Below are 26917 nucleotides of genomic sequence, written 5' to 3'. Positions count from 1 at the left end.
TTGTTTTTTGACGGAAGGAGTAGGGTTTATTATTAGAAAATTTAGTTTTTATGTGCTATTTTTTAGAAAAATCAGGGGTGTTAATTAAAAACTTCCGCCAAATTTTAGTATCAATACTTCAACTACAACACATTTAAAAAAAAGCTTGTGGTGTTAATAATGGATAGCACCATCCATCGTAACACTACATCACACACGCAAAGGTTTTTCTTTTTTTGAAGAGTCACACTTTTTGAAAGAGTCAGAACACACACTTTTGTTGGAATTCCAGACAGCGCGCGCACACTTTCTTTTCAGTCAGTATGCACGGAGCCTCCGTTACCGGGGACCGATTGCTCCGAGTCCGTTTTTCCTTTTGAGCGAGACGCGGGAAAGATAGGTAAGCATACGGTACTATTGCTAATCTGTTGGGCTGAATATGCATGGTTATGCGTTTCGGATCTAATATTATCAAACGGCCCAGCTAGCCAGCCGCGTTACGGCCCAGCTATACCCGAACCCGGCCCTACCATATGGCCCGCCTTTTCCGCCACGGGAATCTCGCGAGAACGCGGACGAGAGCCGCCTGCGTGCTCCGCCTTCCGCGTTCCGCCCGCGTGCTCACCACGGCGCCGCGCAACTGCAACGGCGTGCCCTCGCCATGTCTCCGTGAACTTGGCCGCGAACAGGTTGCAGATGCTGTTCCTGGCACCGTTGCCGAAGCATCGGTTATTCGGTTGGCCCCTCCTCTTGGATCTCCAGCTAGCCAGCGCGGTGCCGGACATGGGTCTCCGGCGAGATGGAAATCGGACAGCGCCGCGAGGTCGATCGGCGTCCAATGAGCTGGCATTGACGAAGCAGTGCCGCCGTGGGGAGGCTTGCGTGGCACGTGCGCTTGTGCCGCTGCCGGCTGCCCCGCTGAGACGGAGCGGAGTGCGGAGCAGAGGACAGCAGCTGGTGCCCTGTTCTTTTTGCAAATAACCGGAGTTTTGTTAAAGAAAAAATTTCACCCACTATGCACCAATTTATACGATTATTTTCTTTTAGTCTGACAAGTTGCAAATTTTGCAAATGGGTATAGTTAAATATTTATGCAATCGAGGGTATTTTGAGGAAACGAAGACAAAAATGAAAAATTATCAAACAAATATTTTAGATTGATCAGCCATGTAGGGCTGGGTTCGGGTATAGCTTGTACTAATACCGCAATTTTTGACTAATACGGAGTATTAGTACATCTCTACAACTAAGAATCGGGAATAGGCGACGCTTTTTTTGGTGAAGCCGTCCGCTCGGCAGTTTTCCATCTGCCGCGGCGTCCACGACCCTCGCGAGTCACGCCCGACAGAGCCCCCACGTCTCCGCAAGTTACTCGTCTCCGCACCTTCAACGATCCAGCTCTTCGATCGCCAACGGGTGGTGCCTCAGACGGCCTGGACATCCTCGTCGCGTCGCTGGCCATCTTCCATGCCCTGGACATCGTCGCCAACGGCCTGGACGCGCCGACAACGGCAGACGCATCGGCTGCTCGGCCTCCTCCCCGTTCGCCGAAAAAACCTTCGGTCGTGCGTCGGCGCGTGCGATCTTTCCTGATTGCATCCTCCATCCAGCCATGCCATGTATCATCATCTCCTCTCATGTGCCATCAACATCAGCTGGTGCTGTCGCCGCTGCTCAGGGCAGGAACCCTAACGTGTTCGCGCTCCTACTCTCCGGGCGGCGCTCTCATGGTCAACTATCAGCCATCAACATCGAGTCCTTGAAGGTATCGAAGGGGGTAAAATAGTGCCTTTTGGATTCAATTCTGATCGCCCTCCGGTGTGAATTGGATAGGTTTTTGCGTTTGCTTCAATTCCCGTTCTTGATTTTTGCGTTTCCTTCTGACCATGGAGCTCCTCGCATCGAATCGCTGACCGTGACAGGAGAGCCTCTCCGCTGCCGCGCTCATCATCCAGGCTTTCCACCAGTTTCAGTGGTGGAACTGGAGAGAAAATAGGGGTGCTTAGACAAACATTCGCCGGTTCAAGAATTTGACAATTTGTTCCAATTTTTCATTGTCCACGCAAGCATACAAATAGCTAGTTATGACTATAGCAATTAATTATGCAACGCCAATACACAAGGAGAATCAACCTACAAATGAAAAAAAGTACTCGATGTTGTAATTTCTGGTTAAGAAACTAAGTACCAATAATATAAAATAAGAACGTACCTGTCAATCAAATGATAATCATCCACTAATAATGATCCTATGATATTATGAGACAAGAAATAAAATTGAAAATAATTTAAGAGATATACCGATATGGCTTAGGAAAATAGGGCTTGCTTACGTTGGTTTGAGTTGGAGAAAGAACATCAGAAGTAGAAGAGTCGGTCGTGATGTTACTCTCCATTGCAGCCACGCCGCCGCGATCATCGGTTTGCCCGCTGTCCATGGCGCAATGGCAGTGCAAGATTCTGGCAGTCCGCAGACCACAGGCGGTGGACAACTGGGCATCGGGCGAGGTTTTGGCAGCGTCCGCGCGTCGCGAGATTGGGATGAAACGTCGCGTGATTAGGTACGTGAACAGACACCTGACCACCTATGTGCTTACGTGCGATTGTTGGCACTGAGCAACAGTTGCCAAAATGCCAATTGGGCTTGGCTGAGTGCTGATAAGGCCTTTAGCCTGTTGAGGATCAATTGGTTTTGGCTTTAGCGGACAATTGACAAGGGGTAATAGAATTTTTTTTGTTGGGGGAAGCCATGATCGCCGCCGATCCCCTCCCCTCAGTGCCGCCACTGAGCCCACACATATGTATTTGTAATAGGTAGAATTTTTATTTATTTCGAGCTGGCGAGTTAGAGGTAAAATTTCTAGAGCTGGGTTTTATTTTGCGAACCATTGATTATATGGTTCAGTTTAATATATATCTAGAACATGAATATAGTTCAAGACAAAATGTATGCACCTATTTTTATGTTGGTATATAATTCTTATAGAGAAAATTTCTTTAAGTCCGTAGCAACGTCCTAGTCACCAAGAAATGGTGGTGTACAGAAAAATCCCCAAAACAATGAAAAGGTTTCTCTCATTCGCCGAGGCCCTCTTGGCCACAACAGCGCGCACTGCACAATTTGTCTCACTACTAGCTACTACTACTAGTGTGAATTACTGATATTCAAATTTGACACTATTTGTGCATCGTCATGGTACCAGGCCGGATAACTAAATATGTTAATTGATCTAATGTGCCCTTTAGATAATGAATTGGCCTGATCACTCTGTACTAGCTTAACTCCATCAATTCTAAATTATAGTTCACTTTAATTTTGTTTAAGTCAAATCTGTCTAATACCAAATAAATGCACTGCCAAGATATATTTCATGGTCCATTCTGATTACTTTGATGTTGTAAATATCGATATATTTTTTCTATAAGTTTGGCCATAGTTAGAGAAATTTGACTCACTATAATTTGGAACGGATCGAGTAATATTAAGTAAAGCTTTGGATTTTTATATTTATGAAGCTCATAAAATGATTTAAAAAAGGGAAGCAGCTGCATGGCCGAAACGGTATAGCGGAGTTTCGGTGGTATGTTCAGGTTGAACAGATGGCATTCGTGTATGTGGTTGTGGCGCCGGTTGCAAAAGATTATCGCCAATGCACACACGTTGGGAATTCGGAGATCCAATGGCAATATAGCCCAAATCATTTCATAGATTAGTTCAAACAAAACTTAGCACAATTTTCTTAATTTTCATAATTCTTTTACATACATACACAACATATGTGACGCACGGCTTACATTAAGCCCCATTTGCCATTTGAGCGAGACGTGGTAAAGATAGCTAAGCGATACGGTATTATTCTTAAGCTTAGAAGTCGGAGTCGTTAGTTGCACGATCCGGTATTCCTTCCTACTCCTCCGCACCCATCTAATTCGTCCAATCCGGCCCAATTAAGGAGTTTTTTAGCTAGAAGCTGTTCGTTTCAACCAGTATTGGGCCGATCTACCGAGATCCAGCCCAACAGGGGCGAAGAAACTCAAGCTCCTCATCTCCAAGCGCCCGCCTTTTCCGCCCAAATCAACGGAACCTCCCTCTCCGCCGATACCCGAGCCGAGAAGGCACGCCGCACGCAACTCACCGCCAGTCCCGGCGGCGGCGCACGAGGGCTGCGTGCTCCGCCTGCCGCCCTTGTGTTGTGCCCATCACCACGCCGCGGCCGCGCAGCCACAACGACATGCCCACGCCATGTCGCCGCGAAACCCACCCAGCCAGCAATACGCATGGCTATCGGTTGACAAACGAGGCGTTCATGATCGCAAAAATTTTCAGAGTTTATTCTGCTCTTGATACTGGACTCTCGGCCTGTGATCCCCAGCTCAACCTGGATCGATCATCGGCCACGACGCAAAAGAATACTATGGTACAATTCCTGCTCCGATCGTCGTCGTCGCCGTCTCGTCAGCCGAAGCCCATGACCTTGGGCGCCACCCGGAGCAGCGGCTCGAGCGCGTCCGGCGAAAACTTGCGCGCGAACAGGTTGCAGACCCCGTTCCACGCGCCGTTGTAGAAGCACCTCCTTCCGCCGTCCTCCCGGATCTCCCTGATCAGCTCCTCCGTCACCTCCGCCGCGCCGTGGGTGTGCGGGTGCCGGTTGACGGCGCGCTTCCAGTCGGCGTACGTGAGCGTGCGGTTGGCGTTGCGGCGGCCCCACCCCAGCACGCTCACCAGCGTCGGGAGGTAGTGCTCGTCGATGAGGCACTCGCTCCGCCCCACGCAGAAGTCCCGGAACGCCGGGAAGCAGAACTCGTCGGCGACGGACTCGAGCGCCAGGGCGCGGTCCATCTCGAACCACTGCGCGCCCTTGCGCCACCGCGCCAGCGTGATGTTGCGGGTGGCGAAGAAGGGCCGGTACCGGGATCGGCTGCCGCCGTTCTCGTAGCAGTCGACGAAGCTGGTGTTGGCGCCGGTGAGGAAGGCGTACACGGTGGGGAAGTCGTACACCGGGATGCACGCCTCCGAGAAAAGCGCGAACCGTTCGTTGCCCAGGTCCAGGAGCGCGTTCGCTAGCAGCCGCCGCTCCGCCTCCACCAGGCTCGCGTCGCCCCACTTCGTCCTCTGCAAATGTGAAACCACCGAGAATTCGGATGTGAATTTGCGTTGTTTTCAGAGTGCTCTGTCGTCTGAATTCTTGGTCGTTACCTGGCTCGGGATGTAGCGGCCGTAGAAGACGGAGTCCACCGGCGGCGAGCCGGTGTAGGAGGGGTGGGCGTGGACGTAAATGGAGTAGAGTCCTTGGTGCCCCGCGAAGAACTTCTCCCACAGAGGCCGCAGCGGCAGTTCCCCCCTGACCAGGAACAAGAAGGCGACCTTCGGGACGCGGCTGTCCGGCGCGCGGCGAACCATGGGCGCCATGGACGCTCGCCAGTACAGCTCCTCGTCGGTCATGTTGTGCATGACGCCGCTCGGCGCCGCCAGGAAGCCCGCCGACTCCGTTTGCCGGTGGTCTTGCGGCGGCGGCGGGGACGGTGTGGGCGGCGGCTGCGGCGGAGGCGAAGATGACGCCGCGGTAGTAGTAGTAGTGGAGCGTAGCGGCGGCATGAAAGGGAGGTAGAACCTGACGAACATGGCGTTGGAGGAGGTCACGCCGAGGACGAACCCCAACGAGACGAGGAGGAGCATGGACGCCACGCCGGCGAGCCTCCCGCCTAAGCGAGACCCCCGCGTGGGCTTCTTTGTGTCCTTCATGGCTTGGCTAGAGCTTAGAAGGTAGCATGCGTGAGGGAGAAATGCTCTGCCCTGGCCCCTGGCTCTACACTTGCAGCCTTATACAATGGCTGCTAGTGTTCTGCGGCCTCGTTGAGGCCGCAGCAGCGAATTCACGCGCGGCGCCGGCCGCTTTGCTTCCCCTGCACATTAACATGGCTTGCTCGTGCAAAAGCTACTACTATTCCCTGATTTACTTCACTAGCTCTTTGCCTGTTAGTAGGATGCAAGCAATCAATGGGTCGTCGTTTCGTTCATCCTTTGCTTCAATGACAAACTACCGATAATGGAGAAGTATAAACAGTTTCAGATCTGTTTGTTACATATTGCTGTGAAAAAGGATTGTAGGAAACAAAGCTGCCTCTTTTTTTTTTAAAAAAAAATAGACTGGCAGGAGAGCAACATGCTATATTAAAAAGCACAAGTGTACATGGCCAAACTCAGAAGAAGGCCCAGTAGGTCGCCGACAAAGCTGCCTCACAACATAAGAGGAACCGGTCAGTCAGCTTTCACACACACACACAATTCTGGCAGATCTCCCCATTCAACAGCATGGTTATATTAGTACATTACATACTTCACCTTGTACTATCTCGGCATAGTAGGACGCAATTTTTTTCAGCTGTGTCTCCGTGAGCTTCTACGGAAGCAACATAACAGAGCAAGGTCTTTTTAAGATTGTTCTGCAAGAACTGGACTTCTACAATAATGGCATCCTACAATGTACTACTCCCGTTGCAAATATAGGTCGCCTTAGAGATGTACACGAGGATTAGGGAGGTAGGTTCATGTTTTGCAACCACTATTGCGACTCGTTTCATTGAAGAACTTAAGGGACAGAAAAGCTGGACGAAATGATATAAATAAGGAAAAATTACATTCTGAATCATAGAACAACTTAAGCCACATTCAGTTGCAGATTGTGAAAAGTAGCTGGTACGTTGTAGATTTTGTAGAAAACTAGTGGAACACATATTGTTAGAATGTTACAGTCCGGGGACTAGACTGTTGTAATCGTAGTATTGCAATCTGTCTGTTTGTTTGAAGTTCGGATTACGCAATCACAAACTAGCAGTAGTAAGCTGAAGCAAACATTCAGATTTTATTAAAGATGACTAAAATTAAACTATATTCACAGTGGGAGTGAGTAAATATGGTTGATGTAGATATAATATTTTCTAGGTGGGAACTGAAGGATTGTCAATTGTGCATACATGACATATCTCAGCCGTCCATCCCTCCCTGGTATTCATTCATCCCTTGATGCTTCTGATCATGTTGAAGACTTGAAGTGGCTTGAGGTCTGATCCAGGGGCACGTCGGAAAGAAAGGAAACTTAGGATGGACACAAGTGTAGGCTCGGACGCTCGGTAAACGAGGATGCATAATCGTGATGCATGTTCTGATCTGTTTCTATATTCTCTCGGGTCAAACATGTTCACGGGTACTCCGTATGATCGCCAACGAGTGGATTCAGTAGCACAAGTCTATTTCAAAACGTCGACTTCGACGATCTGGTCAGCCAAAGGCCAAACCCATGACCGTACCTTGGGCGCCAAGCGGAGCAGGGGCCCGAGCGTGTCCCGGCGCGAACTTGCGCGCGAACAGGTTGCAGATCCCGTTACTGGCGCCATTGTAGAAGCAGCGGTTGCCCCCGTCTTCCCTGATCCTGACGAGCTCCTCCATCACCTCCGCCCCCTCGTGGGTGTGCGGGTGCATCCACTACGTCCGCTTCCAGCACCTTCGGGATGTAGTGCTCGTCCATGAGGCAGACCGGCACGGCGGCGCAGACGTCCAGTACTCTTGGAACGCCAGGAAGTAGGTGTCGTTGGAGACGACCTCGAGCGTGGACGCGCCGTCCATCTCGAACCATTGGAAGCCCTTGCGCCACTGCGCGAGGCTGAGGTTGTAGCGCACCTTCGCTGTCGTGGTTACCGAAACTGTCGATGAAACTGGTGCTGGAGCCGATGAGCAGCGCGTACAATCTGGTGAAGTTGCAGATGGGGATGCACGACTCGGACAGCAGCGCGAAGCGCTCGATGGCGAGGTCCAGGAGGGCGTTCGCTAGGAGTCGACACTCCGCTGCAACCAGGGTCACGTCCCCCAATTCGTTTTCTCCATTCAGTCATTCAACTGATATGTACTTGCATTTCAAACATGCAGCTAGATGGAATGTGTACCGGTAGCCACTTGACTAGAATGATTAGCAAAAAAAAGTGTACTAGATAAGAATGATGAAGTTGTTTTCAACGGAATCAAATCACGAGCGGAGACTAACTCTCACTTGTGGGAGCGGCGATTGTGTAGGTGGAGGCGATCGTGGGGATGGCGTAAGCTGCAGGGTGCAGGGGTTGAGGTGTTAATGGCACAGGTGGCAGCGGTGATATGATGGTGGCAACGGTACAGAAGAGGGCATTGGTGGAACGAAAGTGAGGTGCAACGATGTTTGGGAAGTTGGAGTCGGAGATCATGCCCAGGACAAATCCCAAGGAGAAGAGAAGCGTAGGCACCAAATTGAGGAGTTTCTTGTCTATATTTTTTTTGGCAGTTTCTTGCCTAAGTGTTACTCATGACTTACAGACCAAATCGTCTAATTTACGGGTGATCGGACGGAGGCTTCCATCCGGTTAATTCCAACACGTACGCCAGCGCATGCAACGTCGACCTCCCCCTCCACCCGCTAACAACCAAATCTCGCGGGCCCTAGCCAACTGCGCCCCGCTAGCCTAAAAAAATCAAAAAAGTTCGTTGACATATTTGGAAAAAAATATTTTGGAAGAATTTTTTGAGGAAAAATTTACAAAAAATTGAAACAATTAGGAACAAAAGTTTTTGAACAAATTTTAATGAATAAAAATTTTACACAAAATTGAAAACAATCGGGAACCGAAAGTTTTTTAAACAAAAATCGAGAAAGAAAAATCCGAACAAAAAAGTTTTGAAACACAAAAGTTTGAAGAAAAACTTGGAACAGACTTAAAAAAAATTATACATGAAAATTTTGAACAAAATCAGGAAAAAAAATATTTTTTTATTTTTCTTAATCAGAAAAATACATGAAAAAAAGGAGGTAATTTTTTTTTGATTTATGGTTAAAGAAGAAAAATAAGAAAACAAGGGTTCCGTTGAATTTTAAGTATTCAGTTTCACCAATAAGATATGAAGATTTGCTTCATATTTGGAATTACACAAAAAAGATTTTTCATTAAGTTCATCGAGGAGCTCAGCGCAGCCCGTCGTTGTGCTCCTTACTGTGCCGACTCGCGGATCCGGTCGGGCCTCGCCGCCTCGCTCCCCATGAGCTCCCTGCTGAGCCCCACCTGCACCTCACCACGGCTCGTGGGCGCAACCTCGCCGCTTCACCATGGGCGCCTGCGCGCGGGACCTCACGTGCCCCTCCGTCCCACTCCGGCTGTCATCCTCACGCGTGGAGCTCGCAACACCGCTTCGGCCTGTCCAGCTTCGCCCCGTGCGGAGGAGCTTGTCGAGGCCCGCCGCTGCCGGCTAAAGCCGAACCTATCGAGCCATCGGCCCTACTGGCACGCGCGCGTCGAGAGCTCGAGCTCCGCGCCAAGCTCTTCCGTTTGGAGCTCCGCCGTCAGCCACCCCCTCGATCCCGCACGGAGCTGCTCTGGATTGGAGATGAGAGAGAGAGGAGGAAAAGAGACGGGGAGCAAGACTGCAGAAGAGAAGTGGAAAGCAAATGCAACGACTAGTAGGACCCACCATGTGCCCGTGAGGCTGGAAACCTCCGATCGACCGCTGATTTACCTTAGCGCTTACCGACTTAGCTCAAGCTAGCATGCGTGAGAGAGAGACGCTGCTAGCCTGCTAGCTTTGGTTATACTATCGTTCACTGAACTGGTGCTATACTCTCTCACTGAGGCACCATGAATGGAAGCACGACTTGTCCAAATTAGCATGGCTTGTTTGTTAAAAAAAAAAAGTCATGGGAGTAGGATATACTCCATCCATCCCAAATACAAGGTATTTTAATTTGCCCCATTACCTCTATCTCGCACAGTGTAAGAGGGATCCTCATCAGTCGGGTAAACATAAGAAATTTAAATCAAACAATGCAATTGGTGATGGTATATGTACCTACTGAAAAATCTAAAATGATGTCCCGGTGCTTAAATTATTTATTAACAACTAGTTATTGAACTAACAACATTCTACAATTATTTTATATTTATTTCAAATAAAATAAAATCGCAAAAAAGTAAGATCATGTTTATATTGGCAGGACCAAATATCGGTGATAAGAGGCCAAGTGCGATATTACTTGCATAGTTCTGTTTCATGAGGAGCTAAATTGGTAGATACTCTGATTTTCAATCTTGTAATAAGGAAGGACATCTATTCATCGAAAATATGAAGATCTTGATTTCTCATCTTGCCATGCGAGATGACATAATGTAAAATATAAAAGCTCATTTACAACTTGTTCATATAGATACTAACTCAAATTACTTGAGAGAATCCACAAAATGGTACCATTCACTTTACGCTCGTTCATAGCTCCGGTCTCATCCTTAACTTGCATGGGATAAAGTTTTCTAACTAAGAAATGATTTAACAATTGCTCCCCAATTATATTTCTCAGATAATTAAGCCAACCATTAAAGCATTAACATTTTCAATTTGGCAATTCCCATGCCGGACCTTCTAGGCTCCTGGCATATCTACAGTCTCCAAAAGCATAGTACCGCGTGCTCACTGCATAGCTCATTGTGTGCTCTGCCTATTGCCCCCTCGCTTTGTTCTCCATCCACCAGGGGGTGAAGAGAGTGAGAGATAGGGTATAATGGATTTGGGAAATGGAGATTGGGATGTGGTGGTGCTGCACATAGCGTTATGCGTGTTCCACCCGTGCAGGGGTTCAATTTATTTATTTTATGGATTTACATGGTGAAAATTTTGAGCATGTAGCATTATGGTGGGTGGATCAATAAGCTCAGCCCCACACCCCTGCTTCTCCCTACACCCAGTCTAGTTTGACGGAAAAGCAATGTGTTTGAACTGAGCAGTCTTATCCTTCATTGACACAGATACAAACCTCAAGTCTCGACCATAAAAGTAGTGAAGAGAAATCATGTTCCATTAACCGTCTTTGCCCTACTGATGATGCTGATGCAAGATGCATCGTGGATGTTATTAGTCGCATGCACAACTATTATTCACCATGTCGTAAAATTCTTGTAAGTTGCAATGCCTAGGTGGGCCCCACGTGCTTCTCCTTCATAGCTTCATCTGCACCCTACTGCCGTTTAGGTGTTAGGAATTAGGGTTTTGGGGTTCCATGGTTGCTAGCCCTAAAGAAGGTCGACATGTTAGCGTTGGAGGCGGTCACGATGATGGTTATGCAAGGGCAGTTGGGGATGTTGATTGGGTGGGCATGGCGATGAGGGCATTTCCAACGAAATTTGCGATGGTGGAGCGATGACAAACCTACGTAGTACCGCGGTAAGTGTTGGAGGCAGGGGAGCTTTGTGCAGAGTGTGAGATGGGCTATTGGGATTATCAGCAGCGATGGTTACGCAAGGCACTAGGGCGAGGTTGGGGAGGAGAAGTTTGGCCAAAGTGGGATGAAAACGAAGTAAAAAATGGATCACAATGGAAAGAACATAGTTTCTTATTATATTACGGGCACCTGCATGCAAACATAGCTCATTCAAAATATCAAAAACGCAAATGAATATGCAAAACTTCAAGGTCTCCATACACAAACAGAGTTTGCAAGTAAATTTTGGTGGTGTTAAGAACGCGACATGTTCGGGTTTAGATCTATCTTCAGATTCTACAAGACATATATCTTTCGTCGAATGTACGGGGGCATGTCGCTAGATCAAGATTATTCTGCTGAAATTTAATCTACTAATAAATAATTGTTAGTACAAGTTGAAACAGTTCAACAACAACTTGCACAATTATGCCTTTGTGTTTCTATTATTAGTCCTTGATTTATCTGTTTATATACAAATCTTATAAATTTAAATCATCATAAGTCACTCACATCCAACAAAGTATATTTTGGATAGTTTAAGTTTGATTATATAGACGCACAATATGTTGTTCTGTGTTTATTCCTCGTATTTATCATTTTACATGGAGATCGTACTTTTGCATATTTGTGTTCCTTGATCTCTATATTTTTCACCATATTCATATATATTTGATAACATATTAATGCATAATATGAAAATATCAATTCTTTCCTTTTCAAACATTTGTTATTTTTTTTACAAACTTAATGTTGAATATTTGTTGTCAGTTTGATGATTATTTGTGATCAAGTGTGATTCTAATACACTAATGTGTGAATATATTTCTTGCAAAAACTTGCAGAGAATTTGTTAAACTGGATCCGTTTTGCTTTAAAGCTATACATAAGGCGAGTTGTTATTTGGAAGGAAAATTCTCTGATGGTTCATCATATGTAAAGTGGGTATGAATGCCAATCAAATGTATTTCACTCCGTGTGTGTTTGCCTTTTGTGCAAAAGTTCTCAAAATAGAACTGAAGGTAGCCTGTTGTGTTCCAATTCATTTTAAAGTATTGTGCAAATAAATTGTATGGTAGTATAGTTAAGTAGTTAGTTTGCTTCAAGGGCATATAGTACTAGCAAACTACTTGTCATTTTTTCCAAATTTCTCATTCCTATTTACTAAATTTCTCATGTATGTTTGCTTTGATGGTTCTATATTAAAAAGATGCATGTTTTCATAGGTTAGACACTTTAATAATAGATTGTATTCCCTTTTCAGTTTTAAGATATTTTGGGGCTTCTTGATTTTTGTGTTTGTCATCTCATCCACTTTATGAGCTTAATTTATTTATATTAATGTGCCCAGTTTCTTTCCTTTAAGGCTATGAGGCGAGACGGTGGGAATGGTGGTTTGGCGTGGACGATTCGAGCTCCAACAAAATTTGCGGCGGAGGAGAGACACAGGACTTGGATGGGAAACGATGGAGGAGTTCTAGCCGGAGTTGGAGATGGCTATTGAGATTAAACAGTGGCAGGCTTAGGGAGAGGGAGGAGGGGGTGGATAGAAGCTTAACAAGAGTGGGAGATGGAAGAAACGTGAGAACGGATCGATCGCGCTACTAATAAACTTCCTGTTATGCATGCCTAATTTTAGGGAGGAATTCATGTGAGCCCGTGCCTGTGTGCGCACGCATGCCCGCGGCCCGCCCTCAAGCGTCGGCGTCGTGCCCTGGGCTGGCGCACGGCGATCACGGGCATGCAGCACGGTGCACGCGGGTTGTTGGCGTGATTGCGTGAACCAAGAAACGTACGTGGCTATCGCTCGCCAAACGAGGTGTTCCACCACCACGTGTTCCCGTTTATGCATGCCGCTCAAATACACGTCAGTGGAAGCTTCTGATTATTCTGCTGCCGATACGTGACACGAGTACCGTAACAATTCCAAAAAAATTCCGAAAAGAAGAAGTCACAACGAGATACCATACCATCCCGATCCTCTCACCCGAACCCCATGACCTTGGGCGCCAACCGGAGCAGCGGCTGCAGCGTGTCCGGCGTGAACTTGCGCGCGAACAGGTAGCACACCCCGCTCGCCGCGTCCCTGAACGCGCTGCAGTTGACGCCGGCGCGCTCCCCTCCCCTGATCTCCCCGATGAGCCCCGCCGTCACCTCCTCCGCCCGGTGCGTGTGCGGGTGGAACCCCGTCCGCCGCCTCCGGTCCCAGTCCGCGAACGTGAGCGTCCGGCCGGCGCCCCGCGGCCACCGCAGCACGCTCATCAGCGTCGGCAGGTAGTGCTCGTCCATGAGGCAGGCCCGCCGCCCGGCGCAGTGCTCCCGGAACGTCGGGTAGTAGGTGCGGTCGGAGACCACCTCCAGCGCCAGCGACCGGTCCATCTCGAACCACTGCGCGCCCTTGCGCCACTGCGCCGCCGTGATGTTGTGGCGCTCCCCGAACAGGGGGTCGTAGCGCGCCGGGGTCACGATCACGTCCACGAAGCTGGTGTTCGTGCCGGTGAGGACGGCGTGCACGGTGGTGAAGTTGTAGATGGGAATGCACGACTCGGAGAGCAGGACGAAGCGCTCGTTGCCCAGGTCCAGGAGCGCGTTCGCCAGTAGCCGGCGCTCCGCCGCCACCAGGGTGATGTCCCCCCACATCGTTTTCTGCGTGCATTGACGGATTTATATATGTATATATAGTTAATGTTGCCTTCAAACTGCAGGGTGAGATCGGTAACGAAAAGACGTGCTCAGACTAGTGCTCCATCATCGTCTATGATTACCTGGCTAGGGATCATGCGACCGTAGAAGACGGAGTCCTCCGGCGGCGAGCCGGTGTAGGAGGGATTGGTGTGCACGTAGATGGAGTAGAGCCCTTCGTGCCCGGCGAAGAACTTCTCCCACAGCGGCCGCAGCGGCAGGTCCCCTCTCGCCAGGAACAAGAAGGCCACCTTGGGCACCCGGTGGTACGGCGAGCTCTGCACCTTCGGCGTCATGGACGCCCACCACAGCAGCTCATCGTCGGTCATGTTGTGCATGACGCTTCTCGGCTCGAGAAATCGTACCAGCCCCGTTTGTGGGTTTGTAGGTGGTGCTGGGGGCGGCGGTGGCGGCGGCGACGGAGTAGGTGGCGGTGGCGGCGACGGTGGTAGTGGAGGTGGCGGCGGTGGAGGAGAGGGCAATGGCGCAACAAACGGGAGGTAGAAGTTTGGGAACTTGGAGTTGTAGGTCATGCCGAGGACAAATCCCAGTGAGAAGAGGAGAAGCATAGGCACCGCATTGAGGAGCTTCCCGCCTATGTGAGACGCCGGCATGGCTCTGTTCGTGTCGTTCATGGCTTGGCTCAAGCTGACAGCATGAGTAACTGTGTGAGAGAAAGGCAGCTGCGTGCTCTGGTTAACCGTGCACAGTATCGCTGGTGGTCCACTGCCTCAGCCGGGTTCGAATTATACGCGCACTCCCACAGCTCCGCTTTGCTTGCTCTGCAAATTACTAGCATGGCTTCTTCCTGAAAAAGTTAGTAACGCTCACTAACTATTTTTTCATTATCTGTTGCACATTGCTCCTTTCGTCTGTTGCTTCCGATATGAATCACTGGTAGAAATGTATAGATGCAGATTCTCATATTGTTTATGCATAGACGACGTTGCTCCTTTGGGAGAAACAAATGCTGATTATTTGGATTGTCTTGTCAATCGGCTGTGCATACGCAGAAGAAATGCCGATCGGAAGGAGCAATTGAAACTAATTCCTCCACTGAAACGACACCTCTGGTGTCAATTTTCATCCAATTCAATTGCTGATTTCATCTGCATTTTTAAAGAAAAGGAAAAGGGCAGAAACTGAGTGACACGGCTATGCGTGGGAGTGACAACAGGCATCGCTTGTTGCGGCTGCACTTAGCTTTTTTATGCTTGTGCGGGTCAACGTATTCGCTGTGGCGAAACGCCGAAACGGCACCACAAGCCTGAAGATGCTCATTTTCGAGTATGCCACTTCGGTCGAGCGCAAAGATAATAAGGTTGATTAGCTGGACAGTGCCTCCTAGGTGATCAGCTGGACAGTGCCACCTAGGTGATCGTGAGCTGTGTAAGGCCAGTCTCAATTGAGGGTTTCAAGAGAATTTCATGACATTAAATTCAATCACACATCAGCAAAATTGCTAATTTTGCTAACTTAGCAAGGTAATTAAGAGGAGTTTCATCAGATAAGTTTCATCGTCATGACACTCAGCTGGCACAATTATATAGTTCTTAGTCTTGGTAACTGCAATGAGACTGGCCTAAGAACTATGTGGCCACTAAGACGTCGCAGGCCTACTTGCACCCTACTTACCCGAGGCAACATGCAACTGCTTCAGGGAATTCTAGGACTCAGTTCAAACTCGATCAAAACCCTAAGAATTAATATCCTAATCCCACACTTTACAAGCCCTAGCCTGAGCGCTTTCCTTGTGTATAGAAGTGGCAAAGTTCACCCACACAATCGTAGAACAAAAGTTTTGGCAACTAAGCATTCGACTCAGCATAGTGGTAGCAGAATCTTCATAAAAATATAATGTGCTCGTAGCTGGAATTACCGACCAACAGAGTCTATAATTACTTGCCATTGTTCCTTCTGAGAGCACAAGCAATTGCCAGACCACCAGCAAGGGCACTTGCTGCAACCGCAAGGATAGCTGGGGAGCTCCTGGATTGCACATACGCCACCGCCCAACGGAATATGAAATGCGCTCCACAGCTCGCCTTAAAATTCTCCAATGAGAAGTCCTGCATATATTCGGGTGGTTAATCTTTGCAATTTTGGGCGTAATAATGTTAACCTGGGTTCCAAATCTACATACATAACGGATTACAAGAATTGATTTCCCATGATTGCGTTATTCAGTTTCATGCACATAGTGCTAAAGATGGCAAACAGAGCAGCCGAAATGGAATGAAAACTCAAATTTTGAGAACTTGAATTTCCTTTTTTCGTACATGGCCATCAAAGGCTAGAGAAAAAATCATCACAACTCCGACTGAACATTTCCAAGGAGAAATCCTGCATGATGATTCCCAAAATATCTTGATTAAACTAGGTAACTGTAATTACGTTTGAATAATTAGTTCTAGCAAGAAGGTACATGTGAAATGAGGAAAAACGTTTTTTTTTTGTGAATGAGGAAACATAACTTGATGAATCATCTAATGGAAGCTAGCACATACTTATAGTAGTGTAAGCCACATCTTTACAGTTAAAGAGGATAGTAATTTCCAATTACACCTCTTGTGGTACTGAGCTAATTCTTTCCTATAAGGAATACCTTGTATTACAATCACAATGTGTGCTGGCTGTGGAATAACTCGCAAATAATGGGTCAGGCAAAGTTTTAAGGTTGCAAAATGCAAACCAACCCTCCTTATCTACAATGTTTGCTCTAGCCCAATCATGTGGCTCTAAATCAACAATGTTCATGTGTACAACGATTTATTTGATTAAATGATCCCGCAGTATATTCCCTACACTATATTGATCGTGTACATTTCTACAAGATCAAAGAGACAGAGTATTCAGAAATCTGATATCTCTGCTAAGGCATTCAGGGAAAAGATGGCTCTCAGCATGGAAACATTTTGAATACTCACCTTGGGTAGTTTATTTTGGGAGTTTAGATGATCAACATGAAGGCGAACATTGAAAGAAGCAGGAATCCACAACTTCCTGTCTACATCACTGTAAGTCTTTGAAACTATTTCAAACAGAGTTCGGCCCCCATTCTCTATGGATTGCAGAATGGAGGCTTCTCTAGACCTTCGATTCCTGAAAAGTAGTAAAACACAGATTGGAATCAGGATGTCTGCAGACAAACCATGCACAGTAATTAAACAAACAAGAAACAACATAGCTGTATGTACCCATATGTGCTCAACAGGTGAAAGTGCAAACATAAATACACTGGTAAATTTGGCGTTAATATAAAAATCCCTGGGAGAACTAGGAAGTGAACAGGCTGCATATGAATTGATTAGGAAAATCCAATTATTTGAACTGTAGGATTTGTAACATGCGTAGCCTGGAGAATAGCACAATCCAGGCTTCTATAGAATGCAGGGAGTAATATGGTTCCCTTTTCTTTAAAAAAAAAGTATGCATAAATTATTATTATTATTAGTTTCCCATACCTGAGGTATCCACAGAGCATATGCTTGGGCCAAAGGTTTATCCTTCCATGCATAGGAATTAAGACATGTGGTGATAGGTCTAAGAATTTGTATGTTGTTTCAAAGTAGTCCTGCATATTTCGAATCAAATCATGCTGATATAAAGCAGTAGTCTGGAGAAAAGATTGCACATAAAGAAAGAAGTGGGCACATATTCCCTTAAGTTGCAGAGAGTGCTGTAATGCAAATGCATTGCTATTATAACCTTCCAGGTTCCAGAACAAAAAAGGAATTGTCATTACCTTCATGTTGCCACCACTTCTACTGTCCAATGTTGCACTTCCATGTCTGCAAATGATTAAAAAAATAAAAAAATAATAAGCAACCAACTGAGCAAACATGACTCTTTGAAGTTTAAAGTACATAGGGTACTTCTTTTGCGAGGGAGGGAGAGTGCATAGAGTACTATGTTGGAGGTACAGAGTGTTTTCTCAGCCAGGGATAACACACCCAGGCGACACAGCCCTTTCATATATAGAGATAAGTAGCACACATTGATTACATTAATGGCTCATTAGAGCTTTAACTAAACAGCTAACTGCCTGGGTACTTGCACAGTTACTTGTGCTGCCCAAGACCTTAATAGCAGAGACATAATTAGGCACAGATACCTAAGAGATAACTGGGAGCAGGGCTTAACTTCTACAGTTCTCCCCCTAAGACCTGCTTCCCCCATCCTTGATCTTCATGATCCCAATCTTGCTTCTCATGTCTTCAAACTTGGCCTTGCCTAAGGCCTTAGTCAGAATGTCTGCCAGTTGATCATTTGTGGCGACGAACTCAGTCTTGATGCTGCCTTCTTCAACACAATCTCTGATGAAGTGTTGTTTGATCCTGATATGCTTGCTTCTGTCATGAAAGACAGGGTTCTTTGCAAGTGCTATTGCTGATTTGTTATCCACTCGCAGCTCTACTACTTCCACTTTCTTTCCCAACAATTCAGCAAGTAACCTGGACAGCCACAGAGCCTGTGTTGCAGCAGTAGTCATGGCAACATACTCTGCTTCACAGCTAGATAAGGCAACCACTCTTTGTTTAATGGACTGCCAACTGACCAGATTGTTGCCTAGGAAGAATAGACAACCTGTAGTGCTCTTGCTTGAGTCAATATCTCCAGCCAAGTCTGAGTCACAGTAGCCAATGAATCTGGCTTCACTGGATGCCTTGGTGAAGTGCAGGCCATACTCCAGACTGCCTGCCACATACCGAAGGATACGCTTCACTGCCTGCTGATGCTCTATGGTGGGCCTCTCCAGAAATCTACTCACAAACCCGACTGCAAATGCCAAGTCAGGTCGAGTATGAACCAAATATCGCAGGCTTCCAACCAGCTGCCTGTACTGTGTTGGATCAACTTCCTTGGCTGTACTTTTCTTGCTCAATCTTAGCCTTTCCTCCATAGGAGTGGCTGCAGGATTGCAGTCCACCATTCCTCCCAGCTCCAGAATTCTCTTAGCATAGTGGGTCTGTCGAAGAGTGATGCCATTGGCGCTCTGCTGTACTTCAATACCCAGATAGAAGCTTAGAAGGCCAAGATCACTCATCTCAAATGTTGCTTTCATTTCAGCCTTGAAGCCTTCAACATCCTGCTCCTTGGCCCCTGTGATGATCAAATCATCCACATACACACCGACAAGCAACAGAGAATTTCCAGAACCACGCCTGTAGATTGCAGCTTCATGGTTGCTCTGCCTGAAACCTTTCTTCTTCAATGTTGAATCAAGCTTTGCATTCCATGCTCTTGGCGCTTGCCGTAGGCCATACAGAGCTTTGCGCAAGCGATACACCTTGTCTTCTTGTCCAGCAACAGCAAAGCCAGGCGGCTGATACACATATACCTCCTCGTTGAGGTCTCCATTCAGAAATGCGGACTTGACGTCCATCTGATGAACAGACCAACCCTCCTGTGCCGCCAGAGCCAACAAGACTCGAACAGATTCCATGCGTGCGACAGGGGCGAAAGCATCATCATAATCCACGCCTTCTTGCTGGACAAAGCCACGAGCAACAAGTCTGGCTTTGTGTTTGATAACATTTCCATGTTCGTCCTTCTTCAATTTGAACACCCACTTCAGGGTGATTGGACGGTGACCAGCAGGAGGCTTCACAAGCTCCCAGGTCTTGTTTCTCTCTACTGATCGCAGTTCTTCTTTCATTGCTTCGCACCACGCTGGATCTCTCTTGGCTTCAGTATGCGAAGTTAGTTCGCCAGAGTGCGTTAGATGCAGTTCTGCGAACAGGCGAGTTGCAGGTGGTGGTGTGGGCTGCTGGCCAATAATATTGCTTACCGTTCTGTAACGAAGAGGTTCATCGTCGTGATATGCATCCAGTCGATCATCATCATCTTCCAGAGGCGTGGCATGCTCAATCTGGGGACTGGATGGTGGTGGCGTTGCGGTTGCTGCTGGAACAGAATTTGCCACTACATCGTCATCCTCTACTTCTTCAACTCCGACTGGACTGCCTGGCACGGGTGTTCTTGGTGAGTTTGGGGGCGGAGGCGATGGTGGTGTTGCAGGCTCACTCACCACCTCCGACCAGACGTACTTAACCTGGAACTCACTGCTGTTTGGCGCCGATGTCCCGGACTCCGGCGAAGACCAATCCCAACCGCGCTCTTCATCAAAAACAACATCGCGGCTGATCCTGACACGCCCGCTCACAGGCTCAAACACCCTGTATGCCTTAGCTCCCTCTGCATAACCAATGAATACGCCGGCCTCGCCGCGATCATCGAGTTTGCGCAGCTGACTAAGCTTTCTGGTATAGGCAACACATCCAAACACCTTCATATGCCCCAATGTCGGTGAGCGTCCATGCCAGGCCTCATAGGGAGTAATTCCTTTCAGCGCACGTGTCGGTGATCTGTTCAGGATGTGAACTGCTGTCATTACAGCCTCCCCCCAAAATCTGGCCGGCAATCCTCGCTGCTTGAGCAGTGCCCTTGCCATAGCCACCACTGACTGATTACGCCGCTCAACGACCCCATTCTGCTGGGGTGAGTGGGGGGCGCTGAAATGTCTCTTGATGCCTTGCTCTGCGCAGTAGGTAGCAAAATCAGCAACTGTAAACTCACCGCCATTATCTGTGCGGAGCACTCTGATCTTCTGGCCACTTTCTGCCTCTGCGCTCAGCTTGATGCGCTTGATAGCCTCTGCTGCTGCGTCCTTGCTTGGTATGAGCGCTGCCCACATGAAACGGCTAGCGTCATCGACGAGCAGCAGGAAATATCGGTTTCCTCCAGGAGTTGCAGGTGTCACTGGCCCGCAAAGATCACCGTGCACCAGCTCAAGGGGCTGCTTGGCACGGTACTGTGTCGCAGCCGGGAACGGACGCCTTCTCATCTTGGTGGTGACACAGGTGTCACACACCTGCTCAACATGATCAATCACCGGGACACCACGCGCCATCTCTTCCTTCCCAAGTCTGCGGAGTGCATCAAAATTCAAGTGCCCCATCCTCTCATGCCACTGCCACGCTACATCTCCTCTGCGTGCTGCAAGACAGAGTGGCTGGGCTGCCTGAAGTTGGAGTGTGTACAATCTGTTAGCCCCTCTCTTCACCTTGGCAATCAAACGACCAGTGTGTTCCCAGATACGCAGCACACCGTGATATATCTCCACCTTGGAACCAGTCTCGTCAAGCTGACCAAGACTGATAATTGAATTCTTCAGGGCTGGTATATAGTACACACCCTGCAGCACCCTATGCTCACCAGTTCTTCCTTCGAAAGCAATCGATCCGATGCCTTTGATGTCAACCTTGGACGCATCTCCAAATCGGACCGTGCCTCGCACGTCCGTGTTCAAATCAGAAAAGAGCTCACGCCGTCCAGTCATATGGTGTGTAGCTCCTGAATCAAGGTACCACACATCTGCCTTTTCTTCATCGCTATTGGCACCAAGGAAAGCGCGGGCTTTTGGTTCTTCCAGATTCACCTCTTGAGCAGCATAGGTGTATGCCGGCGCGCACTCATCAAGGTCAACGAGCCCATGCGCCAGAAACAGAGCCCCATCATCCTCGCATTCTGCATACTGTACACGGGCCATTGTGGCCGCCGTCACCGCCGCCTGCGCCCCCTCGGCCACCAGCGTGCTGGCCTTGATTGCCACCGCGGCCGCGCCACGACGGCCTCTGCCCCGTCGCCGCCGCGGTCACCGCCACCATCACGGTCACCATCTCTGTCTCGGCGCGGATGAGGGCAGTCCCTTGCCCAGTGGCCCTCCTGGCCACAATTGAGGCAGGTATCGCCACAGCGTCCACCACCGCGGCCGCCGCCACGGCCCCTTCCTCGCCAGCCGCCGCGACCGCGGCCACCACCGCCGCCTTGGCCGCCGCCGCGCTGATTCTTTGAGCTAGAGCCAGCAGAATCATCCCCGCCGCCCTTCTTCTCTTTCTTCCAGCGCGCGCGCCATTGCTCCTCAGTGTACAGCAGCTTGCCATTGATGGAAACAGGCTCTGTCACAGCTTGCGCTTCACGGTCATCCACCGCCTTGAGCCTTCCTGTCACCTCTTCAAGCGTGAGCGCCTCGAAGTCGAGGAACTGCTCAATGGCGACAACAATCTGCGCGTATTTGGCTGGCACTGTGCGCAGAAACTTTTCCACGACACGCGCCTCATCAATGTCTCTGTCTCCATGGAGCACAAGCTGCTGGTGCAGAGTTGACAGCCGCAGGGCAAAATCTTCCACCTGCTCGCCGGGCTTGACATCAATGTTCTCCCACTCCCGACGCAGCCGCTGCAACGTCGCTCGGCGGACCCTGTCCACACCGATTCGAGTTGCAGCGATGGCATCCCATGCCTCCTTTGCTGTCGCCTTGTCAAGGAGCGGGAGCCCCATCTCCTTAGGTACAGACGCGACAATCACCTCCAAGGCTCGCCTGTCATCGCGATACTGCACTGGACCTCCTTCAACAGCATCCCAGAGGTCGCGTGCTTGCATCCTCAACTTCATCGTCTGGCTCCACTCATAGTAGTTGGTCTTGTCCAGCATTGGCCACGTTGTGCCGCTGCCGGAGTCGCGGTAGACCACCCTGCCTTGCGGCGACTCATAGCGAGCGCCGCCACGACGCCTTCGGTCACGCAGTGGTGACTGCGAATGGCGCCTGTCCCGCGGTGGAGTCCTCTGGCTCTTGACTTCCTCCTCTTCTTTTTCTTCCTCCTCCAGCACCTCTTCTCCCTTCTCTGCAACTATCTCTGCGCGCAGCTGCTGCGCCGTCCTGGCCGCCGCCTCTGCGGCTGCTGCAGCCTGCTGAGCCGCCTGGACAGCCTGCGCCACAGCCTCCTCTGCTGCCTTCAGGCGCGCAGCCTTCTCGCCCAGCTCGGCTTCCTTGGCCTTCCTGGCCCGGCGCTCAGCAGAGGTCGACGCCATGGTAGAGAGAAGCAGAGGAGGAGTTCGAGTTGGGGAAGATGAGAAGGTGAGTGTCTAACCTAAGCTCTGGTACCATACTAGAGTTGACTAGTAACACTCTGTTTCAAACACTAACATGTTTGTATTGGCCATGTTTTAATCTGTAACCATTTTGTGATAGTGTTCCAATTAAATGACAAAGAAATGCAATATTGCTTGCCACAGCACAGGAAGATCGGTCAAATCAGCTTGCATCTTAAAGGCAGCAATTTAAGTTCCAAATATACAAAAATAAAAAGAGGAATATAGTATACTAGCCCTGCAAAATTTCAGCACTTCCAAACATAAAAAGGTTTGGTTTCCTTAAAGAAATTCTTCGTTTCAGTAAGAAAAGAGAAAGTCAGGAAAGGTGCTGCAAGGTAGTGCATAGGTATCCACTGGGCTCGTCATTTTTTCTTTTTGCCACTATGATCTTGAAATGGAGGAAGTTGTGGCCATTAAGTATTGGTTAACAAGTTAACATCTTAAAGGTCATCTCGGTATTACAGTTTGACTTCACACTGGAACATCATACAATGTCTTCTTGTGCCACCACCAATAAGCTGAATATACTTACCCTACGCAATGATCTCCAACAATTAATGTGTTGGTATTAACATGGAGAAGCCCCATATGACCATCTGTGTGACCCTAGGATTCAAATACAGTGAGGAATCAAGGACCAAAATAGAATACATAGAAATTGAATGCTATAGTATTTTCATAAATCCAAAAAAATCCCCAGAGAGTATTTCATCAAATTAATTCAACACATGATGCGGTCTAGTTGATAGGAAACAATTGCACAAAGAGCAAATTTTACATCATTTTCAAGAAAATAATTCAGTATGAAAAATGAGCCATGTAAGAACCGTCAATAACTGGAGTTAAGATCACATCAGGAAATGGCTTACCTACAAAACTGAATGAAATAACATATGTTTGTTCTGTGACTTCTCAGACCTCATAGTAAAGTTCCATACAACCAGAAGAAACATATACACATGTTAAAATTTTGTGCATGGTATGTCCTGGTTTTGCCAATATTTTTGTCTCTGAAAATTGAAAACGAAATGTTTGCTAGTAACAAAAAAATATACATGTATTACTATCAACTGGCTATATAGGTTGATGTTCTTGAGTTAGGCTGTAAAATAGATTATGCTGGGCGAATAAGTTGAGAATTCAGAAACTTTCTAATGATTGGGCAGATCTAATGCATGTGTTGAGAGCTCCATGGAGGGTTTTTTTTATCTGCAAGTACATAGGTATCAAATTTTGTTGGCATAATAATGGGAAAAAAATTCCCCAAGCAAGACATTGACTTACAGGAGCAAAAACAACTTGTAGTTCTTGGTCACCTATGCATATCTTTTCACCACCAGTTACTGAAGTGTACTCAATCTGCCAATTCCCTATACATCATGGCATCACACGTGTTAAGATGAATAAGAGATGGGTATGGATAACACTAATAGTCCAAGAAAATACTATGTTTAAGCTAAATTAGACACACGAGCGTGCATGGTAAACACAGCTTAAGTTAGTGAAATCACAGTGACAGTCTAAGTTGACAATGCAACACTATGACCTATAGCCTGCTAAGCATTTAGATGTAGCAACAAATGATTCCCCAATATTCCCAGCAAGGTGTATGGGCAATTTGACATTTTTTAACTCGCAAGATGCCTATTCAGTTTTTCATGTATCATGCTTCCCACCTGATTTCAGAACTTAAAAAATAGGAAATGAATACATTTCCGCCACGATGATAAGTTTACAATATTGCAAAACAAGATGAGTAGATGTAGGTTATCACCTTTCCCGATACGATTCATTGTGTTTTGGTGTGTCAGAAGAACAGCATCAGGATTGCATCTCTGAACAACAGAAAGACCTACAATTTTGAACCAAAATGGATTGAGTTTTGTTTATGATGGACAGATAGGCCTGGCGGCTGGTGGTAATGAGTATAACAGGCACTATCACAGCACTATTACATGATAATATTTCCAGCTTGGTTTGATACTCCCACATATACAATATTAAAGAACTAACAAAATGCTGGCTAAAACATTTCTCATCATACCCTCAATGTGATCATGATGATGATGTGTGACGAGGACTAACAACTTTTTTGGAAGGGAATTGACAAGATCTGCAAGCTGAAGATGATAAGGATGTAATTATTCAATAGAATGGGAGAACCAGAACCTGAAAATGGATGGCTTCTACTCAAAACAGAATTCTAATAAACACACATGTTGCAGACCTACAAGTTACAACTATGCAGGTAGTGTTATCTACAAAAGCAACTGGTACACTTTGAAAAGCTAATGTTCTAGCATGAATTCCCCTAATGAATTTGGCCCTGGTGTCATCCTTCTTTTTTTTGGTTAATTCTACTGTGATAATACAGAAATAATCAGGCACAAGCGCTTTCCTTATAAAGCCAAGGGCAGGTATTGAGGCCTTAAGGAAATATGTGTACATGAAGAAGATGATGTCAATAGTGAGTAATACGAAGTAGTGTGAAAGGAGCTGAAGCAAGAGGAAAGCCCCCTCTAAAAATCTACAGCAATCTACTAGAATAACTAAAGCAAACTAGTCCAGGTAAGAAAACTAGTTTCACAAGATAAATGATATTTCATGAAAACTAGTTTCACAAGATAAATGATATTTCATGAATATCCATTTATTTTCTTTTACAAGAACACAGTCTGATGAAATTTCTTTTACCTCCGCATGAACCTGAGAGCTGCATCCAGGATCTAAAAGTAGAGCATCCCCACAAGCAAAAAAATCAGAACATGTAGATCCACCAGCACCATTGGTTGCTCGTATTACCACAAGATTAGTTGTGCGGAATGGATGTAATGTCTTGCTCTTCATTGGTACAAGAATTATTCCAGGTGGGTACTCCTATTCAAAAATCATTTCAGAAACAGGGAAAGTGGGGAACCATCTCACTTCTGGTGTCATAGTTATCTCTATTCTCTATGAACGCAGTGAAGGAAGCAGAGCGGAAGATACCTGGGAGGGCAAAGCAGGGACAGCCGTGCTGTTTGATGGCAGCTCCGAATTCAGAAGTCCAATATATGCATTCGACCCTATGCGATCACTACCAGGCTTCACTTCAGAAAGCAGCCCCAATGCACAATCCTTGGTCATCCATTTACACGACTCTGCAACGCACAACACATGACGGTTAAGCAATTCAGAGTCAGAAAACACTAAAATATTAAGTATATGACCTTGTAGAGCATCCAATTTTGACTCCAGTGACCCGATGATGAACACGGTGTTAACTCCAGCATCTGGGCCAAACTCTGCTTCCTCCACGTACTTCAGGAGCCGCCACTCCCCACGCATTCCATCCGGCAAGCCAAATTGATAAAAAATCTGACAAGAAGCAGAAGTTATGCTTGCCAAAATTGATGCAATGACAGGCAGCCTCCGAAATTTTACCGGTCGAACAGAAGAGCCACCTGGAGAAAAAGCAGCTGCTACTTAGGCTAATGGGTAGGTAGCTCACCTGATCGAGGGCGGCGGACACGTCGAGGCGTGAGAGGTCGAGGCGGGTGACGGAATCCGCGCCGGAGACGGCCACCTCCGACCGGGGCTCCCCCGCGAGGGGCTTGAGAGGCGCGGACGGGAGGTCGTAGAGGTCGCTGTCGACGAAGCGCCGGTAGTCCTCGTCCTCCGCGGGCGGGGACGGCGGGCGCGGCTGCCGGACGACGAGGAACTCGCCGGTCGAGGGGACCGTGATCGCCGCCGCGAGCCGGTAGGACGGGGAGCCCATCTCCTCCGCGCCGCGCTGCCTTGCTGTGAGGTGGTTACTGGCGGCCAGCACAGGAAGGAAGGGTAGTTGAGGAGCGGGCAGGTGTTTACTACAGGAGACTAGGCGAGCTGCCTAGCTTCATCCGCTTTCCAAAACGAGGCGGACGGGGCGAGCGATGGCAGATCGCAGCAGACAAGGACCTGCGCGCTCGGCTGGCGTTCCGTGCGAGCGAGTAATGTCGCTCGTACGAAGGGCCATCAAGAGCAATTTCAGGCTCGCATCAACATCTGCAACAAGAACTGGAATTTGCGTCCACATC

At 47.8% G+C, this 26917-nt stretch overlaps 3 protein-coding genes across 6 annotated transcripts; all 3 read right to left on the bottom strand.

The window, feature by feature from the left end:
* Positions 1–4287: 4287 nt before the first annotated feature.
* LOC101781760 lies at positions 4288–5761 on the bottom strand. The gene is made up of 2 exons (XM_004967981.3): positions 5177–5761; positions 4288–5092 (listed from the first exon to the last, which is right to left on the bottom strand). Exons 1-2 carry the CDS (start codon positions 5720–5722, stop codon positions 4436–4438), a joined length of 1203 nt encoding a protein of 400 aa, XP_004968038.1. The 5' UTR covers positions 5723–5761; the 3' UTR covers positions 4288–4435.
* A 7390-nt stretch (positions 5762–13151) lies between these two features.
* On the bottom strand, positions 13152–15197 carry LOC101782158. Its single transcript, XM_004967982.2, has 2 exons — positions 14009–15197; positions 13152–13889 (listed from the first exon to the last, which is right to left on the bottom strand). The coding sequence occupies exons 1-2, from the start codon at positions 14558–14560 to the stop codon at positions 13227–13229; spliced, it is 1215 nt and encodes a 404-aa protein (XP_004968039.1). The 5' UTR covers positions 14561–15197; the 3' UTR covers positions 13152–13226.
* A 213-nt stretch (positions 15198–15410) lies between these two features.
* Positions 15411–26787, bottom strand: LOC101782980. 4 transcript variants are annotated; one of them, XR_215164.4, is made up of 13 exons: positions 26353–26786; positions 26072–26219; positions 25851–26002; positions 25557–25739; positions 24907–24982; positions 24637–24714; positions 24147–24232; positions 23395–23468; positions 17671–17716; positions 17390–17499; positions 16853–17027; positions 16069–16268; positions 15411–15994 (listed from the first exon to the last, which is right to left on the bottom strand). XR_215164.4 is itself a non-coding variant. In XM_022826794.1 (13 exons), the coding sequence occupies exons 1-12, from the start codon at positions 26617–26619 to the stop codon at positions 16212–16214; spliced, it is 1452 nt and encodes a 483-aa protein (XP_022682529.1). In that variant the 5' UTR covers positions 26620–26787; the 3' UTR covers positions 15861–15994; positions 16205–16211. The 4 variants fall into 4 exon arrangements, 3 of the variants coding, with proteins under 3 accessions (XP_004968040.1, XP_022682529.1, XP_004968041.1); XM_022826794.1 differs by having other exon boundaries at positions 15861–15994; positions 16205–16268; positions 26353–26787; XM_004967983.3 differs by lacking the exon at positions 16069–16268 and having other exon boundaries at positions 26353–26784.
* Positions 26788–26917: the final 130 nt, after the last annotated feature.

This window comes from Setaria italica, chromosome V (genome assembly GCF_000263155.2).
Source record: "Setaria italica strain Yugu1 chromosome V, Setaria_italica_v2.0, whole genome shotgun sequence".
NCBI lineage: Eukaryota > Viridiplantae > Streptophyta > Magnoliopsida > Poales > Poaceae > Setaria > Setaria italica.
This window is presented reverse-complemented; position numbering and strand designations above follow the sequence as displayed.

What these genes read in the sequence shown, in the direction of transcription:
- LOC101781760 (XM_004967981.3), bottom strand. Translation starts at nt 5,722, where the DNA reads ATGAAGGACACAAAGAAGCCCACGCGGGGGTCTCGCTTAGGCGGGAGG. An exon ending in GCCGCTACATCCCGAGCCAG is followed by an intron (nt 5,093 to 5,176) that starts GTAACGACCAAG and finishes TCACATTTGCAG; the next exon opens with AGGACGAAGTGGGGCGACGC.
- LOC101782980 (XM_004967983.3), bottom strand. Translation starts at nt 26,619, where the DNA reads ATGGGCTCCCCGTCCTACCGGCTCGCGGCGGCGATCACGGTCCCCTCG. An exon ending in TCCCTGCTTTGCCCTCCCAG is followed by an intron (nt 25,740 to 25,850) that starts GTATCTTCCGCT and finishes ATTTTTGAATAG; the next exon opens with GAGTACCCACCTGGAATAAT. An exon ending in ATGCTCTGTGGATACCTCAG is followed by an intron (nt 17,028 to 17,389) that starts GTATGGGAAACT and finishes ACTACTTTTCAG; the next exon opens with GAATCGAAGGTCTAGAGAAG.
- LOC101782158 (XM_004967982.2), bottom strand. Translation starts at nt 14,560, where the DNA reads ATGAACGACACGAACAGAGCCATGCCGGCGTCTCACATAGGCGGGAAG. An exon ending in GTCGCATGATCCCTAGCCAG is followed by an intron (nt 13,890 to 14,008) that starts GTAATCATAGAC and finishes CAATGCACGCAG; the next exon opens with AAAACGATGTGGGGGGACAT.